The sequence below is a fragment of the Monodelphis domestica genome, chromosome 1 (assembly GCF_027887165.1).
Source record: "Monodelphis domestica isolate mMonDom1 chromosome 1, mMonDom1.pri, whole genome shotgun sequence".
In the NCBI taxonomy this organism is placed as follows: domain Eukaryota; kingdom Metazoa; phylum Chordata; class Mammalia; order Didelphimorphia; family Didelphidae; genus Monodelphis; species Monodelphis domestica.
The window spans coordinates 678968175-678991139 of NC_077227.1; the positions used below are offsets into that span (position 1 = coordinate 678968175).

The following is a 22965-nucleotide window of genomic DNA, read 5'->3' on the forward strand; positions in this document are numbered from 1 at the left end:
TGAGGGAGAATGGCCGGAAGGGGCGGGAGGAAGTGCGCTCTGACGATTCTTCCGGTTCTTCTCTGCTGTCACCCTGACAGCCAGGCCTCATGGAATTGCTTTGTGTCCCCTCCACCCTCCCTGTCCTGGACCCGGGAGCTGAGGCTCCTCTGGCTTTCGGCCCTCCGTCCGTCCCCACGCCTCCAGCGGCTCCCGCCGCACTTGGCTAGCTGAACTGCCCCCAGGGATGGGGTGTGTGCACTGAGCGGAGCTGGCTGCCAGGCCCTGCCTCTGGGGACTGTGTGCGCTCGGGACCGGACGATTCTTTTGGCAGGTGCCCAGTGGGACCCTTAGCTGGGCTTGGGCTGTTGGTGATCTCCCTATGCGGGAGGAGTGTGGGCGAGTGGTCTAACTCTGCCCGTGTTCTGCAAGGGACGCTGTAGTCGACTATTGCTTGCCTGGGGTCGCTTTTCTTTCCCAGTTTTTCTTCGGAGCCTTGGTCCTTCTACAGGAGGGCAGGATGGCCCCAGTACTCCTGACAGCGCCAGGCCTCCAAGTGAGTTCAATTGGTTCTTTCTGGGAACTTTAAATGGGTTCTCGAGAGAAAGAGATGTCTGTTTCTTCTTCCTGGCCTAAGAAATGGGAATCTTTCTTGTCTGAGTCAGGCATTGAATACATCTCTTTGATTCTTAGGTTTTCTTCGTCTGAAATTGGGGGCTTGCACTAAATGGTTTCTAAGTCCTTCTCTGTTTCTGTACCTATTATGGTTTGATCCTAGGCTCACCAAAAGGTAGAATTTAAAGCCAGAAAGGACCTCAGTAATCATATAGTCCAATTGCCTGTTTTTTGAGATGAAGAAAAAGCCCTTCATAGAGAATTAGTAATAATTATTATTTATGTAGTATTTGGGGCTGTATAGAATCTTTTCTAGGAGCCCTTCTGAGCCTCACAACAATCCTGTATATGGGATACTACAAATCCTACCTCATTTTACAGGAGGAAAGGTCTAGTAAGAATGAAATTTGAGTCTACATATTCCTGACTCCAGTTCAGCACTTGATCCACAATGTCATGGTCCTTATCTGAGATCACACTGGTAATAAGTAGAAGAACCAGCATTCCTTTATAGGTCCTCTTCACCCAGGGCTTTTTTCCTGCTCTAGTTGCTAATTCCTTAGTTAAGTGTTATAAAAGATAGAAAGCAAATAATAAAAATGGGAAATATTGAAATCAGTCTTCTGTGATTACAAAGTTCTTGCCCCCCCCACATGTATAAGTAGTACAAGCATTATTTCCCCATTTGACAGATAAAGAAACTGTCAGAGAGAAATTACTTTCCCAAGAGCCTTGCAATATTCATTGCTTCAGTGTAGACTTTAGTACTCTGTATTCAGAAAAAGAAGATAACATAGAATCTGGTGCTATCTGAAATTTTCTCTTCACATTAATCTTGTTTTTTTTTAGTTGAGTTTTTTAGTTAACCTTATTGACTTTTATTATAGGAGAGGCAGAGAAAAAAGTTTAGATGTATATGACCTCCATTTCTGTGGTTAATTGTGTCCCAAAGAGTAATTGTAAAGATGAAAATAACTGCAAGACAATTGTAATAATATAAATCATAGTGTTTGTCTCAGATTTATTATTAAAAGTTCACCTTGTGAGAATGTTTATCCATGAAATTCTGGTCTTAAGCTATAAGATTTCTTAAAGTTGAATTGTTTTGGGATCATTATGGTGGAATGAATGGTACTGCACATGGATCTATGAAGACCTGGGTTCCATTTCTGCTTCTTACTCCTATATAACCTTTTCCAAGTCAGTTAATTTCTTTGGTCCTCAGTTTTCTTATCTATAAGCTGGGAGAAGTAATACCCACAGAATCATTTCATAGAGGCTTTGCAAGGTTTAAAAGAGATAATTTCTATAAGGCAGTTTTCAAGATGAAATACTATACAAATATAGGCTATTGTATTAAATGGTAATGAACCACTTAAGAAATAGCTAGAGTAAGCTAGAGTAACCATTTGAATTAGTCTGAAATGGTGCAGAAAGGAGGAAATAGCACTGGATAGTATTATCCAAATGGTATATTTGATCATTTTTGGAATAATATTGTATTGTTGCTTCAAACTGGAATTACTACTACTTGGATCAGGATAGCTAATATTAGTTGTTGTGTATTGTGGCACTATTGATAGCAAATTATGAATTGAGCATTATCCGATTCACACATATTCACTTAAAGAGATTATGAATGTATGAATGTGAGTATGTGACTTAGTCTTTCTTATATTTAGTTTTCTAATCTGTAGAATGACAATAAATTCTTTCATTGTCTCAAAGGAATTTTGTAGAAAAGTACATCACAAACCAAATGCATGCAATATATGTCTGAATTGCTATAGTTGTTTGCACATAATGAGAGATGTATGGTTGGTACTCAGTATATATTTGATTTGAAGAACATCAAGAACTATTCTTTAACATTCCTACCAAATTTACCATTCCCCAAAGGTCCAAAAGGAATTGGTGACATTTAAGGATGTGGCTGTGGAATTTACCCAGGAGGAGTGGGGAAGCCTGGACCCTTTCCAGAAGAAGTTATACAAAGATGTGATGCTGGAGAACTATAGGAACCTTGTCTTTCTGGGTAAGGAGAGCTGTTTCTTATGTCTGATTGTTTCCATGATGGAATCTTTCTTTCTTCAATTAGTCAAATAGCATTTTCTATGTGATAAACATTTGAGAGTTATTGTTTGACATGTGGTCATCAGTGCTTTACTTCTGCTCTTTAGGCCCAGATAAAAGGACTTTACTTTGTATAGCTGGATACTGGGCACTTCTTTGTATTACTTCTCTGTCCTTCAGATTCTCCTCAAAAGATTTTCCTCTCCTCAAGGATTCTCTAAAGTTCCATTGGAGGTATCTAAGGACAAGAAAGTTTTATCCTCTTACAAATGCAATATTATTTGTGATGGCAAATCTTATGTCTGACCCCCAATCTGTCTAAGGAAAACAATGCAGATTATTCTTCAGAGGTCCTGTGGACCTGCTTTGAGCATAACATATATATATATATATAACCATAAGTGCCTCTTTATCCCAGATAGTGAATAGAGATAGGATAAGAGCCTTTGTACTCAACATTTTTCCATTTTCAATGAGCAGGACTAACAGTTTGGAAACCAGCTGTGATCTCCCAATTGGAAGAAGGAGAAGCACCTTGGACAGAGGACAGAGAAGTGCCAAAAGCCATCAGTCCAAGTGAGTCACTAAAAATCAGGCATATGGGAGTATGAGCCACACCTTAGATTGTCTTTCTGGGAAAGTATCAGTATTGGAGTTCTCCTTAAAGTTCTCTGTATCTCTGGAGCAGAACAAAGGCAGCAAGAGCTTTCAAAAAATTATTTTCCTGGTATCTGTTGGGAAAGTTTTTCCTTCAGTCAAAGGCCTTTCTCTTACATTTTTCCTTAAGGTTACTTAATCCTCAACAACTATTCTCTTGCTTTAACTTCCCTTAATCATGCTTTTTTTGTAAATTTTATTTAATTTTTTTCAATGAACAAAAGAAATGTTTTCTTTTCCTACTTCCTCTTTTTCAAAGGGTAAGAACTCTTGTAACAAATATGCATCAAGCAAAACAAATTCCCTCACAGGCCATGTCCTAAAAACAAACCTTGATCATTCTTTGTAAAAAATGTGAATACTAACTTGGGAGCAGCTAGGTGGTCCAGTGGATAGGGTGCTGACCTGGAGTCAGGAAATCCTGAGTACAAATTGTGTAGATAGAAACCACTCCCTAAGTTTGTCCTATCCCACATCCCATTTTATGTGCATACTTTGCATGATGGAGTAGTACAGAAGTAAAAAGGTGTGGTGAATGAGGGGAGGTCTTTTTCTCAGAGCGGGAGTGTGCTCATGCTGTTGTAGACTTGAGGGCTTTTGAAGGCTTAAGTGGTTCGGCAGGCTGGGGATTTCGGCTTTCTGATTCAGCTTAGGTATTTAGCTAGGTGATATTTTCTGTCTCCTTCCTATATTTTCCTCTTTTTGCTTTATCTCAACTTTTATTAAAACTTAATTGTTAAGTTACTAATAGATTCCTGACTTGAGATTTAATTTTGTAAACGGTGACCAATCTTTTTTTAAATTAACATTACATTTAATATTTCACTTTCATTATTATAAAATCTAGCCTTGAATACTTACTAACTATATGACCCTGAGCAAAGCACTTAACCTCATTTGCTTTAAACCACTCGAGAAAGAAATGGCAAAATATTCTAGTATCTTTTTCAAGACATCATTGGTGTGCAATAGCCCAAAGAGTCAGAAACAACTGAACAAAAAAAAACAATACTGATTTGAAGTAAAACACTTATTAACTGTTTACTGTGTGCTAGGCACTTTTTTAAGTTCTGAGGATACAAATTTAATTTAAAAAGCAATTAGAACTTTTAAAGAAATTTCTATTCTAATGGGAAAAAAATACAGAAAGAACTGGAAACCTTGAGGCAGAGAGAAGTCGGTTATGTAGGTAGATTGTGGGGAGTGAGGATTAGAGTCAGCAATGGAAAAAAACATAAACTAGATATCTTAGAAATGCAGTCTTGGCTAGAAACTAAAGATTCAGTAAAAAAAAGGCCTTCAGGGTAGAAAAACTTCTGGAGGAGTGGAGAAGATAAAACTATAATTATGTCTTGTTTTTTATATAACTTTCTTTAGAGTATATGTTCTCAAATTGCTTTTTTTGATCTACTTTACTGAGTGCTAGTCTTCACCTTTTTGTCTTCTTAAGGAAGAACTATTATAATGATATAATAATAATAATCCATTTTTAAGTATTCACAAATCTGTTTAGCCATTCCCCAACAGTTGGAAGCATGAGTCCTTTGTGGCTATGTTTTGGTATTACAAATAAAATTTCTGACTTTTGAGAGAGAGATTTCCCCTAATTTTTAAATATTTGAAAAATATAGTTATTAATATACATGGGACTCATTATAGTATATAATGAGATGTTTTTATTACTTGTCTCCATGTCTACTCAGTTTTTCCTAGCATTTTTATTGAGTATTGATTTCCTTCTCACTGTTTAGTAATCTTAAATTTGAACATCTCAAACTCAACATGTCTAAAATGGAACAACTCATAATTCTCCCAAAATTCATTTGCTCTTCTGAGCCTCCCAATTTAATGGATGCTATTCCATCTTTCCAGTCATCTAATTTTACAACCTTGGGTGTCATCCTTTTACTCTTATTAAAATAGAGAGGTTAGGAGATAAGTTTGAAGTTATACCAGTTTGACTCACAGGAGGCACTAAGGGAAAAGAGGATTCGATTCCAAAAGGAATTTCAGGACAGAATAAGAGAGGGACTTAAGCCTGGAGCTGGAGCAGAGTTCCTGTTTGCATTTGGAACTTTGGAGTGACAACTTCCAGGAGCTTAACTGACCTTCCCAGAGAGGAGCGATTGCCCTGCTGTTTGAGCCTTCAGATCAGCTTTTCAGCTTCTGGACTTAGCTTTCAATCAGTTCCTGCCTCTTTGTTCCTGTCCTGAATTTTAAGATACTTGTCTGTAATCAAGGAGACTTTCAGGCTTTTGGCTGAAGGCTCTGACACCCAATCACCATCCTTATTCAGCAACTGAACTATACTGCCTTTCCCAAAGACTGTTTTGGAGTGTCCTTAGGCAGAATAGTTAGAATTTAGGGATTTTGGGGTGCAGATAGAGAGTATAAGGTGATACTTAGCAGCAAGTCAAAGAAAACAGGGTTTTGCAGGCCTATTAGATTTGGAGGGTGGAGTAATTAAAGTTTCAGAGTTAGGGAATTACCTTGGCCCTCCTTATCCCATATCTTGTTTATTTACAATATTAAACCTTTTGTTAACTTAATATAGAAGTCAAATTGTGTGACTAAGAGATCCAGGTCTGAAGGCAGCCATTTTGGTCTATCAGGCTGGTACAGACAGAGACACTGGACTTTCAACCTTGATTTCTCTAGAAATATTATAATCTACATCTTCCACTCTCCTTTCTCCCTTAACCCTTCTATCTAATCAGTTTTCAAGTGTTATTAACCCTACTTTTATAGACTCTTCTCTCTCCTTTTTTCTGTACTCACCCATCCCCTGCCTTATTTATACCTTACTCACTTCTTATCTTTTAATTTGTATCTCTACATGATCTTGTGCCATCTACTATGTTCTCAATGCTACTGACAAATTAATATTATTCTTGACATCCTTCGTATATGCCCTCTTCTATCCTTGCAATACTATCATCACTTCATGCCTAGGTTATTTCAGTAGTTTGCTAGTGTTACAAGGGAATCACTTTAAAAGACTGATATATATTAATTTAAGGTCGCCAAGGAATCAGCTATGTAATTCCTAAATGAAAAACTCAAGTCAGCCGTCAGCCTTTTTTGGAGTTTATTTACAATAGGAGTAAGAAAGGAATTAGAGATAGCGAGAGAGAAAAAGGGAGAGAAGGGAATAGGGCTTAAATACCCCTTCTGTTTAGGCTGGGCCAAAAGGCCCAAGCCCTTAGATAGCTGGGGCAAAGAAAAGAGATCAGTCCCTATTACTCACGTGACCAAAATGGAGAAACAGTCTCAGAGGCCCCCACCTTCAGCTTCCTTCAGAGCAAGCTTCTCAGAGTCCACCGCAATCACCCCGACCAAAACTCCTCCATCCCCTCCAGTCTCCAGACCCTCCTATCTTTAAGGAAACCCTCCAAGTTGCCTCCCCTCAGTCCTCACATCTACCAATCACTCTTCATCAATTTCCCTGTCAATGGAGGCTCTCGCTTAACCCAGGACCGCCCAGAGGTTTCTGGCTTTTGCACATGTCTGTTGAAGGTCATATTTTTCAAATGATTAAATCTTTACTCCTTTGCTACAGCCCTTTCTAAATCCTGTTAACTTGAGTAGGGTAGAGATTGGGATAATTAAATTTTGATCTAGGCTGCAGCCCTTACTCAATCCTATTAGGACTGAATAGGGTGGAGTATCTCCATTGTATCAATTCTAAAATCAATCAAGACTCAAAGAAATTCCTGTTCTATGCTTAAGCATAGGTCAAAGTCCTTTCCATTGTTCAGCAAAAGGTTTCTGTCCTAAAGTAATCTTAAGAAGGGAAGAGAAAGAACCTCCCATGCCAATGGGGTTCCCATTCCAATAGACTATCAGTAAGAAATTTTCCAAGTATGAAATATCCCAATGGTGAAATTTCCAACATTTATAAGTCTAAGGAATTTTGAGGTTTACACTAGTCTATCCCCTACCTCACTCTTCAAAACCCTCTCTATTCCATTTTCCATTGAGCTATCACATTGATCTTCCTCAAGCCCAGGTCTAATCTTATCACCACCCAAGTCGTTAAAGTCCAGTGACACCCTGTTATCCCTAGGATCAAATATAAAGTCTTCTGTTTGGGATTTTAAAGTCCTTCACAGCTCAGCCTATTTTTGCCTTTCTAATCTTGGGCTTTGTTCTTCTCCACCTGTCCCATGATCCAGCTACCCTGACTTACTTGCTGTTCCTCACATGCGATGTTCCATCTCCTGACATTGATCATTTCACTGACTGTCCTCCATTTTTGGAACTACCTTCCGTAGTAGAATATTTATTAGTTAATTACAAGTTAATTAGGAAATAGGGTTAATTAACAAAATTTGTTGATAGATGATAAGAGAGAATTGAATGAATTGGATTTCTTTAAGTCAAGAATGGAATCTCAGAGGTATGATGGGAAGATAATGATCCCAAGGAGTCTTGGGAAGAACAGTTGGACCAAAGAACTGACTCTTTGAACGATCCTGAATAAAGAAGGTTGTTCAAAGAGCCTGCTCTGTGAATTGGGAGAATTTCTGGTGAATTTATTTCTTGAAAAACATCCTAGCCGACCAGAAGAGATTGTTGGGTGCAGTAGCTGTGCTTGCCCCAGGAGGTGGCAAAAAAGAGTGAGCTGCTTGAGTGGAGAAGTCAGTGAAGATTCTAACAAGTTGCTTTTCCAACTGTGCAGCAGGAAAGAAATCTAAGTTATTCCTCTCTGTTTATCAAGTTCATATTTTAGTTGTCGGATAGAAATATAGTTATTTTGGGAATTTAGGGAAAGAGAGTAGCTTAAGATAGGATCACCCTTGGTGATCACGAAGCATTTCCTCACAGGAAAGTTGGGTTTGGGATTGATTTAGAAATTATTAGTAGAGGGTATATTTTCTTATCCATATCTGACCTTCCTTTTACTTTCTCTTTTATACCAATTTTAAAAGTTATAATAAATAGGATTTTATGTAACGGCCTGAGCCAGAATCTTCTTCAACTTTCTTCAGTTTTCATCAGTGACAACTATTAGTAACACCAATACAAATAATTAAGAAAGGTCAATACCCCAAAATAACACTTCTCACCATCTAGTTTCCCTTCCTTCAAATCTCCTTTAAAGCAAAAAACTTTAGTCCTCCTTTAATCTTTATACTTTTCCTATGAGATTATTTTCAATTTATTCTGTTTCTAACTTATTTGTACATAGGTTGCATCTCCCATTAGACTATGAACTTTTTGAGGGATATATGAGGTGTATAGGCAAGACTAGCACCTCTGGTGTGAAGGCTTGGTGAGCCCATTTCAAGTCTGCTTATCTACCTTTGGTGTCCACCTTTCACTTAACTTAACTGTGGCTCCAAGAAGCTGTAGCATGCTCAGGGAACACACCCCAGCAAAATCATCTTGGCAGATGGACTATAGCCTATTGAGAGTAACTAACAGACCTCAAAATTGTTAGGGGATGTTTATCTCACATGTGAAGGCCTCCTTTTGGCAGAATGGGAAAATGGGAATAGTTTGTTCTAGCAACCATGGAGGTGGCTGAAGCAGGTACTATGAATCATTTAGAGCTTGGTCAGAAATCAAAGGCACTAAGATCATCCATTGCATGCTGGGCCATTACCAGTCTTCTACAGCACTCTCAAATGTAATCTATCTTTGGATCGAATTTGAGTTTTTTCATAATAGTGATTCCATTTGGAAACAGATGAATCATAAGTTATCTAAAGGAGTCTATATTTTCTATATCAGATTTTTGAAACCTGAATATACTATTAAACAAATTGAGTTGGCTCAGTTTTGATAGTCTTTTTATTTTATTTACCTTTGTACTCTTTTTACTATATCAATAACCATGTTTTTAGTGCATTTTTTGTTATTTAGACCATTATTCAATAATGTTACACGAGGTATAATTTCAAAATATGCACTTTATTTCCTTTTTAGCTAGAGAATGTCCCCAGTTAATGCCAGTACAGTAAAACTGGCAGTGGTTTTCATCATGACTTTATGTCTTTGAAAGTTTTTTAGTTTTACTAATTCTTTTTCATAAATAAGAATCTATTGCCAGCAGTACTTTGTGGCTACAGTCTTATTATTATCATTATTAAAAAATACAATTTTTCTGTATTTGCTACTTTACTGATAGCATAGGATCATAGGTTCATACTTATTTAAACTGGAAGAGTCCTCAGAGGTTATCTAGTATAATATTCTTGTTTTAGGTAAGGAAACTGAGACCAAGAGCAGTTATGTGACTTTCCCAGGCTTATGTAAGTAGTGTCTGAGGAAGATTTTCTTAATTTTAAACCCAGGGCTTCTTAACTTCAAAAACAGTATTTTTATCTATTGTAATAACCACAGAATGAAATTCATTATCCTGATTAACATCTTTCTCTAGTATTGCTTTAGTTTTTCTAGTCTTGAAGGATAAGGAGAAAGAAAGACATCATTTCTATATCTGTAAATGTGTTCAGAAAACTCCTGATGTTTGTCTAGTACAATTAATGCCATCTTGATTTAAAATACATGCTTATTTTATCATGTTAAAAGTTGTCCCTTATGCTTTAATTCTTGCTTCATATATTTAAAAACAATTTAAGTATGCATAGTATTTCAAAATTTATTTAATGTTATTTTGTTTTTCTATTACCTACTTTTTCTAATTATCTTCTCCCCTTTCACAAAGAATTATAACTTGAAGTGAAAACATTTAAAAAAACAGCTCAGGAAATTATAACAACATATCAGTATAAAAAAAAAAACATTGTCTTCTACTGAAGGGGAGTGGGAGGAGGGGTACCTTACAGAGAGGTAGGAGAAAGAGTTTTCTACATTTTTACTTTATTTTGAGACCAAACTTGGTCTTTATATTTTTGTGGCTCCCATTTTTTTTTACTTCATTGTTTTCCCTTTCCATTTAATTTATTGTGTATATTTCCTGTTTAAGCTTACTGTGCTTTAGTATGTCTTTAGAATTTCATAGATATGTGAAAGAATATAAAGACATATTAAGGCAAAGTAAGGTTAAACAGGAAATACCTTCTTTCTTAGAATCAATACTGTGTATTCGTTTCAAGGTATAAGAGTGTTAAGGGGTAGGCAGTAGGGGTTAAGTGACTTGCCCAGGGTCACTGTAAAAATTAAATTTAGTCTCTAGTAATAAAAGTATTATTAAAGATTATTAGAAATTAAGGAATACAGAAAATACAAAATAAGAAAACCACGTGCCTAGGGCTGATTAGCCCATTCACAGCCTACTTACTACATGTTGCAATGTTTCAAGTCGAGGAAGAGCAAGCTGCGTGTGAGCATAGAAGTGGAAGAGGCTTTTGGGAGGCAGAGAGCCCGTTAAATACTAAATTGTGATCTTGCCCAGGTGGAGACTCAGGTGAGATTATAGGAAATTCTGGGAAGTACCAAGGACTTCTGGGGTTTGAAGTCTGGGGTTCAAATCTCCATTTTACATCACACAGCAAGGAAGTATGTTAGGTTAAATTTGAAGCCAGAACCTCCTGTCTCTAAGCCTGGGTCTCAATCCATTGAGCTACCTAACTGCCTACGTAATGAACTTTTAAAGTAGAAGTATAGAAAAACTTCCTTTAAAGATAAACCAAAGAACTACAGTGTATCTCATATGCCTTATGTTTCATTTTGTAAAACATTTTGCCAGGTGCACTTTTTGGTTACTCCGAAATACCTAATTTGAATTTCCTTTCTGATTCATTAATGCAAACTGATTGGGCTGAACTAACCTAACAAAGTACCATTATGTTTTGGTACTAAGATAGTGATCTTTCAATAAAATTATTGAATTGCAAAATAATAATAATATAAGAGGTATATGTATAAAACCACAACTGGCATAATAATGCAATGGAGAAACTCTAGGAGGTTCCCAAATATATCTTTGTGCGCCTGGGGAGCCTCTTTCCTACTCGTACTTGATTTAGTTTTATAAATACTAATGATAGAAAAAAAACAAGAGCAAGGAATTTAAGCATAATAGTAATGGAAGGGGAGACAAAATCATTTCTGTTCACTAATGAAAGGCTTTACATAGAAAATACCAGAGAATCAATAAGGACTTATTGAGACAATTAAAATTTTCAGGGAAAGACCAAGTTACAAAATAAACCTAGAAAACCAATGTAGCAATAATAAAACCCAAGAGTCATTAATATATCTCATTCATAACAACTACATAATGTGTAAAATATATTTGTTAGGCTACTAAGGCAGACTCAGAATCCATACTCTTTAAAGATATGACGGATACTTTAAATAGTTGAAATATAGTCAGTACTCATAACTTGTTTGGGGCAATATAATAAGAAGACATTACTTAAATTAGTTCATAGATTCAAAGTCTTGCCAATCAAACTACCAAAAGGTTGCTTTATTTTTGTTATTATTCAGTTGCTTTTCAGTCATATCTGATTCTCTGTGACTCCATTTGGGGTTTTCTTGACAAAGAGAGTAAAGTGGTTTGCCATTTCCTTCTCTAACTCATTTTACAGATTAGGAACAGAGGTAAACCCAGGCTTACAAAATTAGTAAGTGTCTAAGGCCAGATTTTAATTCAGGAACATGAATCTTTCTGACTCTAGGCCCAGCACTCTATCAGGTCGGCTACCCAATTGTCCCAGAATTCCTTATAAAGCTAGACAAATAATACAATTTTTTCAAAGGAACAAAAGTTTCAAAACCTATAGGGATTTTTCTAAAAACTAGGAATGAAAAGGAAAGAGATGGGAAGATATCTTAATTATCATCTCTTATGCTGTAAAGCAATAGCCAGTAAAAAAAAAAATACCCAGTATTTGTTAAAATTATAGAAGTAGTTCAATGGAAAAGATTAGAGAGGGGCAGTGAGGTGGCTCAGTGGGTAAAAAGTCAGACCTAGAGACAGGCCCTGTTCAAACTTGGCCTTAGATACTTTCTAGCTATGTGACCCTGGGCAAATCATTTAACCCCAATTGCCTAGCCCTTACCACTCAGTATTGATTGCTTAAAAACAAATTAAAAGGAACTAGTCTAGGTAGATTTCACAGTGATGGCTGGGGATGAAAAATTAACTAAATAGTAGAGCAAGGCAATCCAAAATTATATAATAAATCCTTTCAACTACATGAAATTGAAAAATATTTGCACTAACAATCAAAGCAATTAGGATAAAAAGGGATACTCATATTAGGAAAAAACACCTGTACTTTATAGCTCTGATAATAGCATGCTATCTATGTAGAGTACCTATGTAAATATATAATGCCCTCAAAGTTTGAATGGTTAAAGGATATGAAAAAACTGTTCTCAGAAGACTTGTAGAGTATCATGAACAGAACCAAATATTTCTCCAAAATTCTAATTAGATATTAAATGCAAATCAAAAGAACTTATGCCCCCCAAATATGAAAAGAGATCAATGGGAAACTGAATAAACAATAATTGAACTTCCAAAGACAAAACAAAAACAACCTAAAAAGTACTCTAGTCCTGATCATCTTAGAAGTTAGTGTTCAAGTATCAATGTATATACCTTTTGTAAGTAAATGTTTTCAGTAGTAGAGAAAGAAAGGCATGATGCTAAATTTCTGTTTCCAAATAAATAAGATCTTTATAAACAAGAAGGAAGGAATAAAGTAGAGAAATAATTAAAGGGAAATATCCCTGATGAATATTAATGCAAAAATATTAAAAATTGAACAAAAAGCCCATGTCAAAAATAAATTTTTCATGGTGAAGAAGTAGAAAGACAAGAATTATTCTTTTTTCAGATTTAGGAGAGGATATTTACACTTTTTATTTCTTTCAGATTTGGAAACTAGGCCTGAAACCAAGGAATCTATTCATGAAAGACTGAGAAAGAATGATTCACATATTTCTAAACTGGAGGAAGCCTGGGAATATTATGTAGGATTTGAGGGACTGCAGCAAAACCATGAGGAGATACAATGCAGGTAAATAAAAAAATCACTCAAAGGAAAACTAACACATGATAGAACTTTCTGGCAAAATTCAAACCATTTACTTTATCTATCTATCTATCTATCTATCTATCTATCTATATATGTGTATATATATATGTATATATATATATATATGAAACATTATTCAGGCTTAAGGAAATAATCAAAAATAGCAAATAATAAAAATTCATTCAGCTTATAATTTTTTTCTTTTTTAATAGCTTATAATACCTATTAGAAACTTTATGAATGTAATGCATATAAATAAACCTATAACCACATTTCTTCAATTATTTCTCATCACAGAATTCCTAATGGAGAAAATCTTTATAAAAGTCATGAATACATAGAGGCCATCTGGAGTACACACCTCGTTGAATCTCAGACAATTCATAGGGGAAAAAAGCTGTACGAAGATAGTGATTGTGGGAATGCCTTCCATTCCAGCTCCTTCCTTACCCAACATCAGAGCCTACTTACTGGAGAGAGGACTAATGAATGTGGAAAGGCCTTCAGCTGGTACTCACAATTTATTCAAAACGAAAGACTGCACAATGTAGAGAAATCTTATGAATATCATGTATGTCCAGTAGAATTCTCCTATAGCCAATACCTTACCAACCACCCAAGAATTCATAATGGAGAGAAGCCTTATGAATGTAACTATTGTGGGAAGCCCTTCCGTTGGAGATCACAGTTAACTGCACATCAGAGAATTCATACTGGAGAAAAGCCTTATGAATGTAACTATTGTGGAAAGGCCTTCTGCAGGAGATCACAGTTAACTGTCCATCAGAGAATTCATACTGGAGAGAAGCCATATAAGTGTAATGAGTGTGGGAAGGGATTCCGCCATAGTACAGAATTAAATCTACATCAGAGAATTCATGCTAGAGAGATGTCTTACACATGTAACAATTATATGAAGGCCTATAGCCCACATTCAGACTTTATGCTACATCAGAGACTTTATATTGATGAGAAACCTTATGAATGTAACTATTGTGAGAAGGCCTTCCATCGGAGTTCACAGTTAACTCGACATCAGAGAATTCATACTGGAGAAAAACCTTATGAATGTAATTATTGTGGGAAGGCCTTCCGCCAGAGTTCACATTTAACTCGACATCAGAGAATTCATACTGGAGAAAAGCCATACAAGTGTAAGGATTGTGGGAAGGGCTTTCATCAACGTTCAGAATTAATCCCGCATCAGAGAATTCACACTGGAGAGAAACCTTATGAATGTAGCTATTGTCAAAAGGCCTTCCATCGGAGTTCACAATTAACTCGACATCAGAGAATTCATACTGGAGAGAAGCCCTATAAATGTAATTATTGTGAGAAGGCTTTCCACCAGAGTTCACAATTAACTCTTCATCAAAGAATTCATACAGGAGAGAAGCCTTACAAATGTAAAGACTGTGAGAAAGCCTTTCACCAGAGTTCAGAATTAACTCTACATCAGAGAATTCATACTGGAGAAAAGCCTTATAAATGTAAGGATTGTGGGAAGGCTTACAACAGGAATTCAGAGTTAACTTTACATCAGAGGATTCATACTGGAGAGAAACCTTATGAATGTAAACATTGTGCAAAAACCTTCCGCCAAAGTTCACACTTAAATCGACATCAGAGAATTCATACAGGAGAGAAACCTTATAAATGTAACTATTGTGGAAAAACCTTTCGCATCAAAGAACATCTTATTATACATCAGAGACTTCATACAGGAACCTTATGAATGTTGTGAAAGTAGGAAAGCTTTCCACAAGAATTCACAATTCTACATCAAGAAGTCATACTGGAAACAAGCAATAGATATATATTGATTGTGGAAAGACCTACACCTAGAGTTCATGATTTACAAAAAAATCAAACTTCATGCTGGAGAGAAGAAACATCAAAATTCATACTTTCCACAGGAGTAAACATTTAAATAGACAACAGAGAAATACTAGACAGAAAACTTATGACGGTTATTATTGTAGGAAGTTCTTTTATATAAAATGATGCTTTACTGTTGAGATGTCACAATTAGGAGGAACCTTATATATAAACTACATAATTGAATGTGGGAAAATCATCCACTAGATTTCAGAATTAATGTCAGATAAATTCATATTAAAGAGAAGCCTTGCAAATTGACATCAGAGATGAATACTATAGAAATGACTTGTAAATCTAAGTAACTATTCTGTAAAGACCTTTTGTATCAAAGAACATCTTATTGTACATCAGAGACTTCAGTTAGGGGGAGAAATCTTATAAATGTAATAAATGTGGGAATGTCTTCATCTGGGCTCATGCTTAACTATATACTAGTATTAGTTTTATGGTTGGACTGAATATATTTAATTGGTCGCCAGGGATTTAATTTCTAAATCCCAAAAATGAATTACTAAAGTAAAATAGAATTTATGGTAGTTTATTTTTCCAATAGAGGGACGATATTAAGGAAGAGAGAAAAGGGGAGAGAGAGAGAGCTCTGGCTTCCTCTGAGCCAGGTAGAAATTCTAATGCCCCAACCAGGGGAAAGGAATCTCAAGATGATGGGCCTTTCCTGGATGCTCAAGCCTCCAGAAAGGGCAAGGAAGGAAGTCAGCCTTTACACTCACCATGGTGTCAGTTCAATCAGCAGATTCTTTTATCAGCCTCAACTCCAGAAGGCTTCACTCCCAAGTGTGTCTCTTTCAAACTCCAAGTGTCCCTCTTCACTCCAAGTGTCTCTCTTCACTCCAAGCATCTCCATTCCAAGTGACTCCCTTCAAGTGTGTCTGTGTGTATCTGTTTCCACTTTTAAAGACCTTTTTCTCTTGTGTCACTTCCTCTAAATTTTTACATCTACCAATCACAGCTGACGCTCCACTCCAGGACTGCCCACTCTTTCACATGTGGGTCACAGACTTCCCACTAAATGTATGAAATGGGTGTTCACACCTTTTTGTGGTTAAAATCCAAAATGGGTAGATCTCCATACTCAACTTTAAGTACTGTGCTTTATACTTTGGGAATTCTAAAAATAGACAGGGGATTACAATTTAATCTTCACAATCAAGGAAGAGCTAAGTACATTCATTATTACAATCAGGAGAGAGCCAAATCCAATCTTCACACTAGATAACTCAATGTAGAGAAGCCTTACAAATGTAATAATTATAAGACAACATCCAGCCAGAGTTCACTGACATCAGAGAATTCATAACGGAGAGGACTTATTTAGGGGAGACTATATCAAAGTACCCCTTAGTAGACCAAGATATCACACTAAAGTCTACTGCCTCTCACAGGGGCTTATACATCAGAAATTCATAGTGAAGTGACACCTTTAAAGTGTATTTATTGGAAAAAAGTTATTGGAACTCATGGCTTACTGAACAGCAAATAATTCATATTGGAGAAAAACAATGAGCATAATGATTGTGGAAAGGCCTTTTGACTGGTTCAACAGAATTCTTGCAGGAGAGAAAACTTAAGAATATAAAGAGATCTTCCTGAATAGCACATAACTCATAGAATATCAGGGAATTCATGCTGGAGAGAAGCCTTTTGCGTTTAGTGATTGTGGGGAGATTTTCCACTGACATTTCATACCTTACTCAAAATCAGAAGACGATGAAAAGAAGCCTATTAAATGCTATGAATGGAAAATCTCTTCAGGACCTCAGGTTGTTTAACATAAGAAATTGCATAAAGAAATGATACTTTAAAATTATCAGGGAAGACATTCCCTAACAACACACATCTTAGGAAACATCATGAGCCTCACCCTAGAGAGGAGCTTCATGAATGTATTGTAATGTTTAGAGGAAGGTCTTTAATGAAAGCAGAACCTTTATTCAATACTCATTTCTCATACCAGAAAAAAACCTTCACAAAGATGGAATCTCATGAATACAATTACCTTGAGAAAGCTTTCTGATTAATGAACCAAGTCATGACAAAATCAGGAATAACAAGAAGAAATGTTTAGAAGAGGGCATTATGGGACTTATCATGTATGAGAAAAAGCAAGTAGGCCAATATGACAAGATAAGTATTTATTTTTCTTTGCCAAGTAGGTTAGGCTAGTTCTTTTCCCTTAAAAGGCAAGGAAAGAAATTATTGGCCAAGACTTTATTGGCCAAGGGAGCTAAGGCCTAAACTGTCTAGTTGATTGAAATGGCTTCCTGCTAGCCTCAATCCATATTGAAGTGGCTTCCAATTCAACTAAAAGCATAAAAAAGCCCATTCATGTAGACTGGCTCAAACTCCCAAGGCCATTGGAATCATCACATCCTGGTCTACTGACCTAGCTCATTTCTTTAAGGAGATAAAGAATGGCCAGATTAATTGTTGCATTTTTATTAAGTATCCTTTCTATGCTGTGGCTAATTAAACGTTCTTTTGTTAACTGCTGAATGACCTGAGTCTCTCTTTTCATTCCAATAATGGAGTTATACTACCAGCTTTAATCCAGCACTGATCAAAGAATTTTGTATAATCAGTAGTAAAATGAATGCAGGAAAATGCTTTCAGAGGAGGTACATTAATTAGGAGGTCTCTCCTTCCTTCATTGTTTTGAACTCATTGGAGAATTTGAGGTGTCAATATAAGAATGTTACATGTGAACTGGCCCAGCACATTGCCCAGAAGGAGGCACTTTCCTGTTTTTTAAAACTAAACTGAGATAAGCAGTTGCTGGATCTACTAATAAATAATACAAATGGAAAGGATAATGCTGTTGGAGGCAGGGATAAGCTTGAATGAACTCATAAGCAAATTATGAGAAGAATGGTTATTGACCAAGAAGTTTTGCTAGAAAATGTGCCATTTCTTCCTGAAATTAGTGTTTTTATGACATGGGATTGAGAATGGAAATGAGGAAACTTTGAGAACTGGAGGTTGAAAATTCATGGATTTATCCCATTACTCTTCATCCTCCCGAAAAGGGTTTTTATTCCATAGAAAGAATAGAGGGCGGATGGGTACCAAGGAACTGAGAAGGTTGCACATGAAGCTTAAACAGCAACCTGATGAAATTCTAGAGTGAGAGTGTAATTCAATAGGGTAAATTTGAAAATCCACATCAGTACCATGAATTTGGCAAATTGTAAGATTTACTTTTCCTCATTCAGTTAAATCAGTTATTACAAATGGAAACTTCCCTTTGTCCATTTTAAAGGAACTGCTGCCCAGTGGTGACCACGTTACTAGTATCAAGGATGACCCATTAAGTCCACCCAGTTTCTGGAAAATCAGTAAAGGAAGAGATATCAAGCTCTGAGGGAGCAGTGTCTGATTTGGCTCTTGGTTATTGTGGTTAGACCTAAATAGAAACTTGGCAGTTTCATTCTAACATCTCATTAACACCAAATATTTCCCCCCTTCATTTTGGGGTTGGGGATGGAATGGCAGAGAGGGAGTGGTAAAAAGACTTCCTCCAATGATGAGGATGGAGGAAGCTAGATTAATTTGCTTTACCAGTACTTCTCTGTGACTCATGAGGGAGGCAAGTGGTACCTGATAGTTTGTAGTGGACAACAGGGAACTAAACAGAATTGCAATGTTCATCTCATTGTTGTTCCTAACCTGCCAACGTGGTAGATCAGGTAGCATAGATCCAGGACATGTCCAGGGCTAACGCTATTCAGCAGCAGTTGGTTTTCACTTAAGGAGTAGTCCAGTATACTTTCGCTGTGCTTTCCTAGAACTTATGAACTCTCCTTCATATAAACACATTCTGATGGACAGGATCTTGGAGCCTTCCTTACCTGAAGGCACTGATATCCATCCATCACTGAACTGATGACATATAGATGACCATGCTGGATGAGAACCCACACAATTAATAGCCCATATGAGGAAAAAGGCTTGGGCAACAAAACCTAAAAAATGCAAGGTGAATCGTGAGAATCCAAATAATTCAGGATACTGTAGGACAAGCTTCCTAGAGTTGTTTCCCCACTATGTGTTGTAGGGATCTAGCTGCACAGTAAATGAGATGGAACCTGGAATCAGGAAGAATGAGTTCAAATCCTTTCTTAGACACCTATTATCTGTGGGACCTTGGGCAAGTCACTTAACTTCTTTCAACCCATTTCCTCCCAAGTAAAATGGAGATAATATATCACCAACTTCACAAGTCGGTTGTATCAACTGAAAATATGTGTTATGCTCTTCAAAACTTAAGACATTAAAATATTTGTTGTCAATAATAAACTAGATTTTTGGACTCTTGGAAACTTCTCTCAACCCCTCCTGATAATCTCTCTTTACAGGGTTTCCTGCAAGTTTAACTCTTTCAAGTGGGTCTTAGAATAAACTTCTGCCCCAAAAGACCTAAAGCAAGCTATACAACAGTATCTCCCCAAGACTCTTAAGATGGGAATGAGGACAGGGCATGCTTTTTGCAGGTCTCAATTCTTAAAGACCAGGTTAAGCAGGCTTTGGCAGACATCTTTCAGTGGTAATTTGATAGTATTTCCCCAATGTGCTTCCTAGAAAGGATGATGTATCATGGATGGTAGCTTATGGAAGAGAGGAACATGATAGTCCAAGACCAAGTATCGACACTGGAACTAAACAGGCTGAATACAAAGTAGCAATGACCTCTTTGTAATTTACCCCTAAATGTGATTTTTAAAAAGGTGACAGAGATGTCATCTGTTCAATAGTCCTGATATGTCTGGTACTTCTTTTGCTACTGCCAGCATTATATCAGGAGAACCACTGTGAATTGTATAGATCCCTTGGGTATGTTACCACAGATAATCCTGGATTCTGATGAAGAACTAGTCACTGTGTCAAATGTGTCATTTCCTGGTGCTCCTGCTCACTATCTCTGCCTTTATTGGAAGATTCAATATGAACTGAACTGACCACTTTGATCTCTTACTATAAATGACTGACCAGAGATGAAGAATCTATGCCTAAAATTTAATAGTTTATGCTACAGCCCTTGATATTCCTGGTGCTTCTCCTGCTTATGGTCATTACTTTACATCAAGAGATCCATTGTTTATTATAGATGTTTAATATCACCTTCCACAGGGTTCACACTATTAAGATTCAAGATTTGGTTCTTTTGAAGTGGGGAGACATAGCCTAGGATCTCATCTCAATTCTTTTCTATATTTGGTCACTCAGTGGAACATTAAATCTTTTGTTTTTTTTTATATCTTTCAAACTTCCTAAAATTTCTTTTTCTTCCAGTATTGTCTATGTCCAACTCCTTGTAATTCTAAAATTTGGGTTGTTTTTTTTAATAATTCTAAAGCCATTTAAATATTTGAAAGTCTCGTGGAAAATTTTAGATACCTTACTTCTGAGGAATGGAGTGTGACAGAATAAATATGTATCAGAATTCACCATCTTCCTTCATTCCACCAAAGTTGGGTTATTTTTTTCCCTGAAAAGCAAAGAAGTGGCCGACAGAACATGAATGACTCTGAAAGCTAAGAATCAAGCCCCATTTAGCTGTTCATACAGCTTTCTGGTGGGCTTAGGCCATGCCGTGATGCTTTTCCTAGTTCCCTACAGTCTTTTATGTCCTTTCAAGTTGAAGTAAGGGAATACAAATTGGAAAGTGTCTCAAAGCCTTGGAATCCCTCCAGCCTCTCCTGCTGACCAAAATAATTTCTATATGAACCCATGATGGACCAAATCTGCCAGATTATAAACTGAATTTTTGTTAAGTACTATGGCTACATAGCTAAGTAGTAACTGTTGAGTGAAAGCAATATTTAGCTTCCCTCCTTCTCCTTCCAACTCCCCAAGACAGCAATCAATCTGAAAGGGAATGCACATGAGTAATAGTGTAAAATATCTCTTTATATTAGTCATTTTGTGCCACAACTCAGTTTCCAATTCTTTGTCACCACAAAAAGAGCTGCTATAAATATTTTTACACAAACAAGTCCTTTTCCCTTTAAAAAAATTTCTTTCGAATATAGACCTAGAAGTGGCATTGCTGGATCAATGAGTATACAGTGTTGCTGGTTTTTTTAAAATTTTGATTCTAATGCACATTCTAACAATAGGAAAAAAGCATTGTTGGATTGGGTATGTTTCTGTTGGTCTTTCAGAAGCTGTTTTACAAATCTTTGAAATCTTTTTTATTTAAAATATTTAAGTTAAATATTTAAAATAATAAATTTATAGCATGGAATTATTTTGAATATAATATAGTAGAATTTTGGCATTGAGAGACCATTAGAAGAATGTACCCCAATTTTTCAAGCCCCTCTGGGATTAAAAAGAGAGAGATGAGGACTTCCGGGTAAACATGGCTGCAATCTAGACGCCACACGTTTCCTCTCCCCGGCACCAAATGAAATAGACTACATAAAAGGAGCATAAAAATCACCTTTGGAGGAACAGAAGGACTCCCCAGTACTCCCCGGTACCCCACAGAGGCGAAGGTACGTGGGATTTGAACATTTCCACACTATAATAAGAAGGAGGAAAGCTTGCACAGAAATGTGAACTGAGCCTCTCTTCCCCCCCCCCCCCCACCTCCCTGACCAAACCAGAGAGAGCTACCAGAGCACTCACTGGGACAGCGAGTGAGTGGGGAATGTCTCTGTCTGGGGGGGCACTCCAGGGTCCTTGGGATCTGGGGACTGCCAGGAAAAAACGTCTCAGGGCAGTTTCACGGGAGAATCCTGTGCTGAGCACAGGGGGCCCAGGGAGCTGTACTCAGGGTGGTTGCTCTGAGCATCTGGGAAGAGCTAAACACCAGGGGCGAACCACGCGCTGATTATCTGGGCGGAGCTTATCACCTGGGTGGTTGCGCTGAGAACAGGGGCCTGCGCTCTAAGAAACCTGAGTCGAGGAAGAACTAGTCTGAGGCAACCTAAATCCACAGAAAACCCGCCCATATTACCCAGACCCCAGACCAAAAAGGAAAGGGGAATAAAACCACCAAAGGGATGGCTCACATGTCCCAAAATCAAGCCTCCAGGAAGAAAGGGAAAAAGGTGACTATTGAAAATGTTTATGGTGGGAGTACCCAAGGAAAAGAAGAGAATGGGGATGAAATCCAAAAAAAATCAGAACATGCCTCCCCAAATGGAAACTATCAACAAGCTTTAGAAGATCTCAAACTAGAGCTTACCCAAAAGATGGAAACCTAGAAAGAAAAATGGGAGAAAGAGATCAGCAGTCTGACAGATAAGACTGTTTAATTGGAAAAAGAGCTGGAAACATCCAATAGAAGGGCAGACAAAGCTGAAAAGCAAAACCAGTCCCTAACGACCAGAATTAAGCAACTCAAAGAAAGTGAGATCACAAAACAGCAAGAATCAATAAAGCAAAGCCAAAAAATTAATGAATTAGAAGAAAACATAAAATATCTCACTGAAAAGGTCACAGACTTGGAAAACAGAGGAAGAAGAGACAACCTCCGAATTATTGATCTCCCAGAAAAACCAGAGATAAACAATAAACTCGATGTTATTCTACAGGAGATTATAAAAGAAAATTGCCCACACATTCTGGAGCAAGGGGGCAAAATAGAAATAGAAAGGGTTCATAGAACACCCTCTATACTAAATCCCCAAAAGACAACCCCTAGGAATGTAATTGCCAAATTCAAGAGCTTCCAAGAAAAGGAGAAAATCCTACAAGAAGCCAAGAAGAGGAGCTTCAGATATAGGGGGGCTCCCATAAGGATCACACATGACTTAGCGGTTAACACACTAAGAGA

General features: G+C 37.0%; 1 protein-coding gene across 1 annotated transcript; it reads left to right on the forward strand.

Annotated features, from left to right (window-relative positions):
• On the forward strand, window positions 1-17678 carry LOC103103455 (zinc finger protein 883-like). Its single transcript, XM_007477059.3, has 5 exons — window positions 1-535; window positions 2494-2629; window positions 3148-3243; window positions 13124-13268; window positions 13584-17678. Exons 1-5 carry the CDS (start codon window positions 500-502, stop codon window positions 15019-15021), a joined length of 1851 nt encoding a protein of 616 aa, XP_007477121.1. The 5' UTR covers window positions 1-499; the 3' UTR covers window positions 15022-17678.
• The last annotated feature ends 5287 nt before the right edge of the window (window positions 17679-22965 follow it).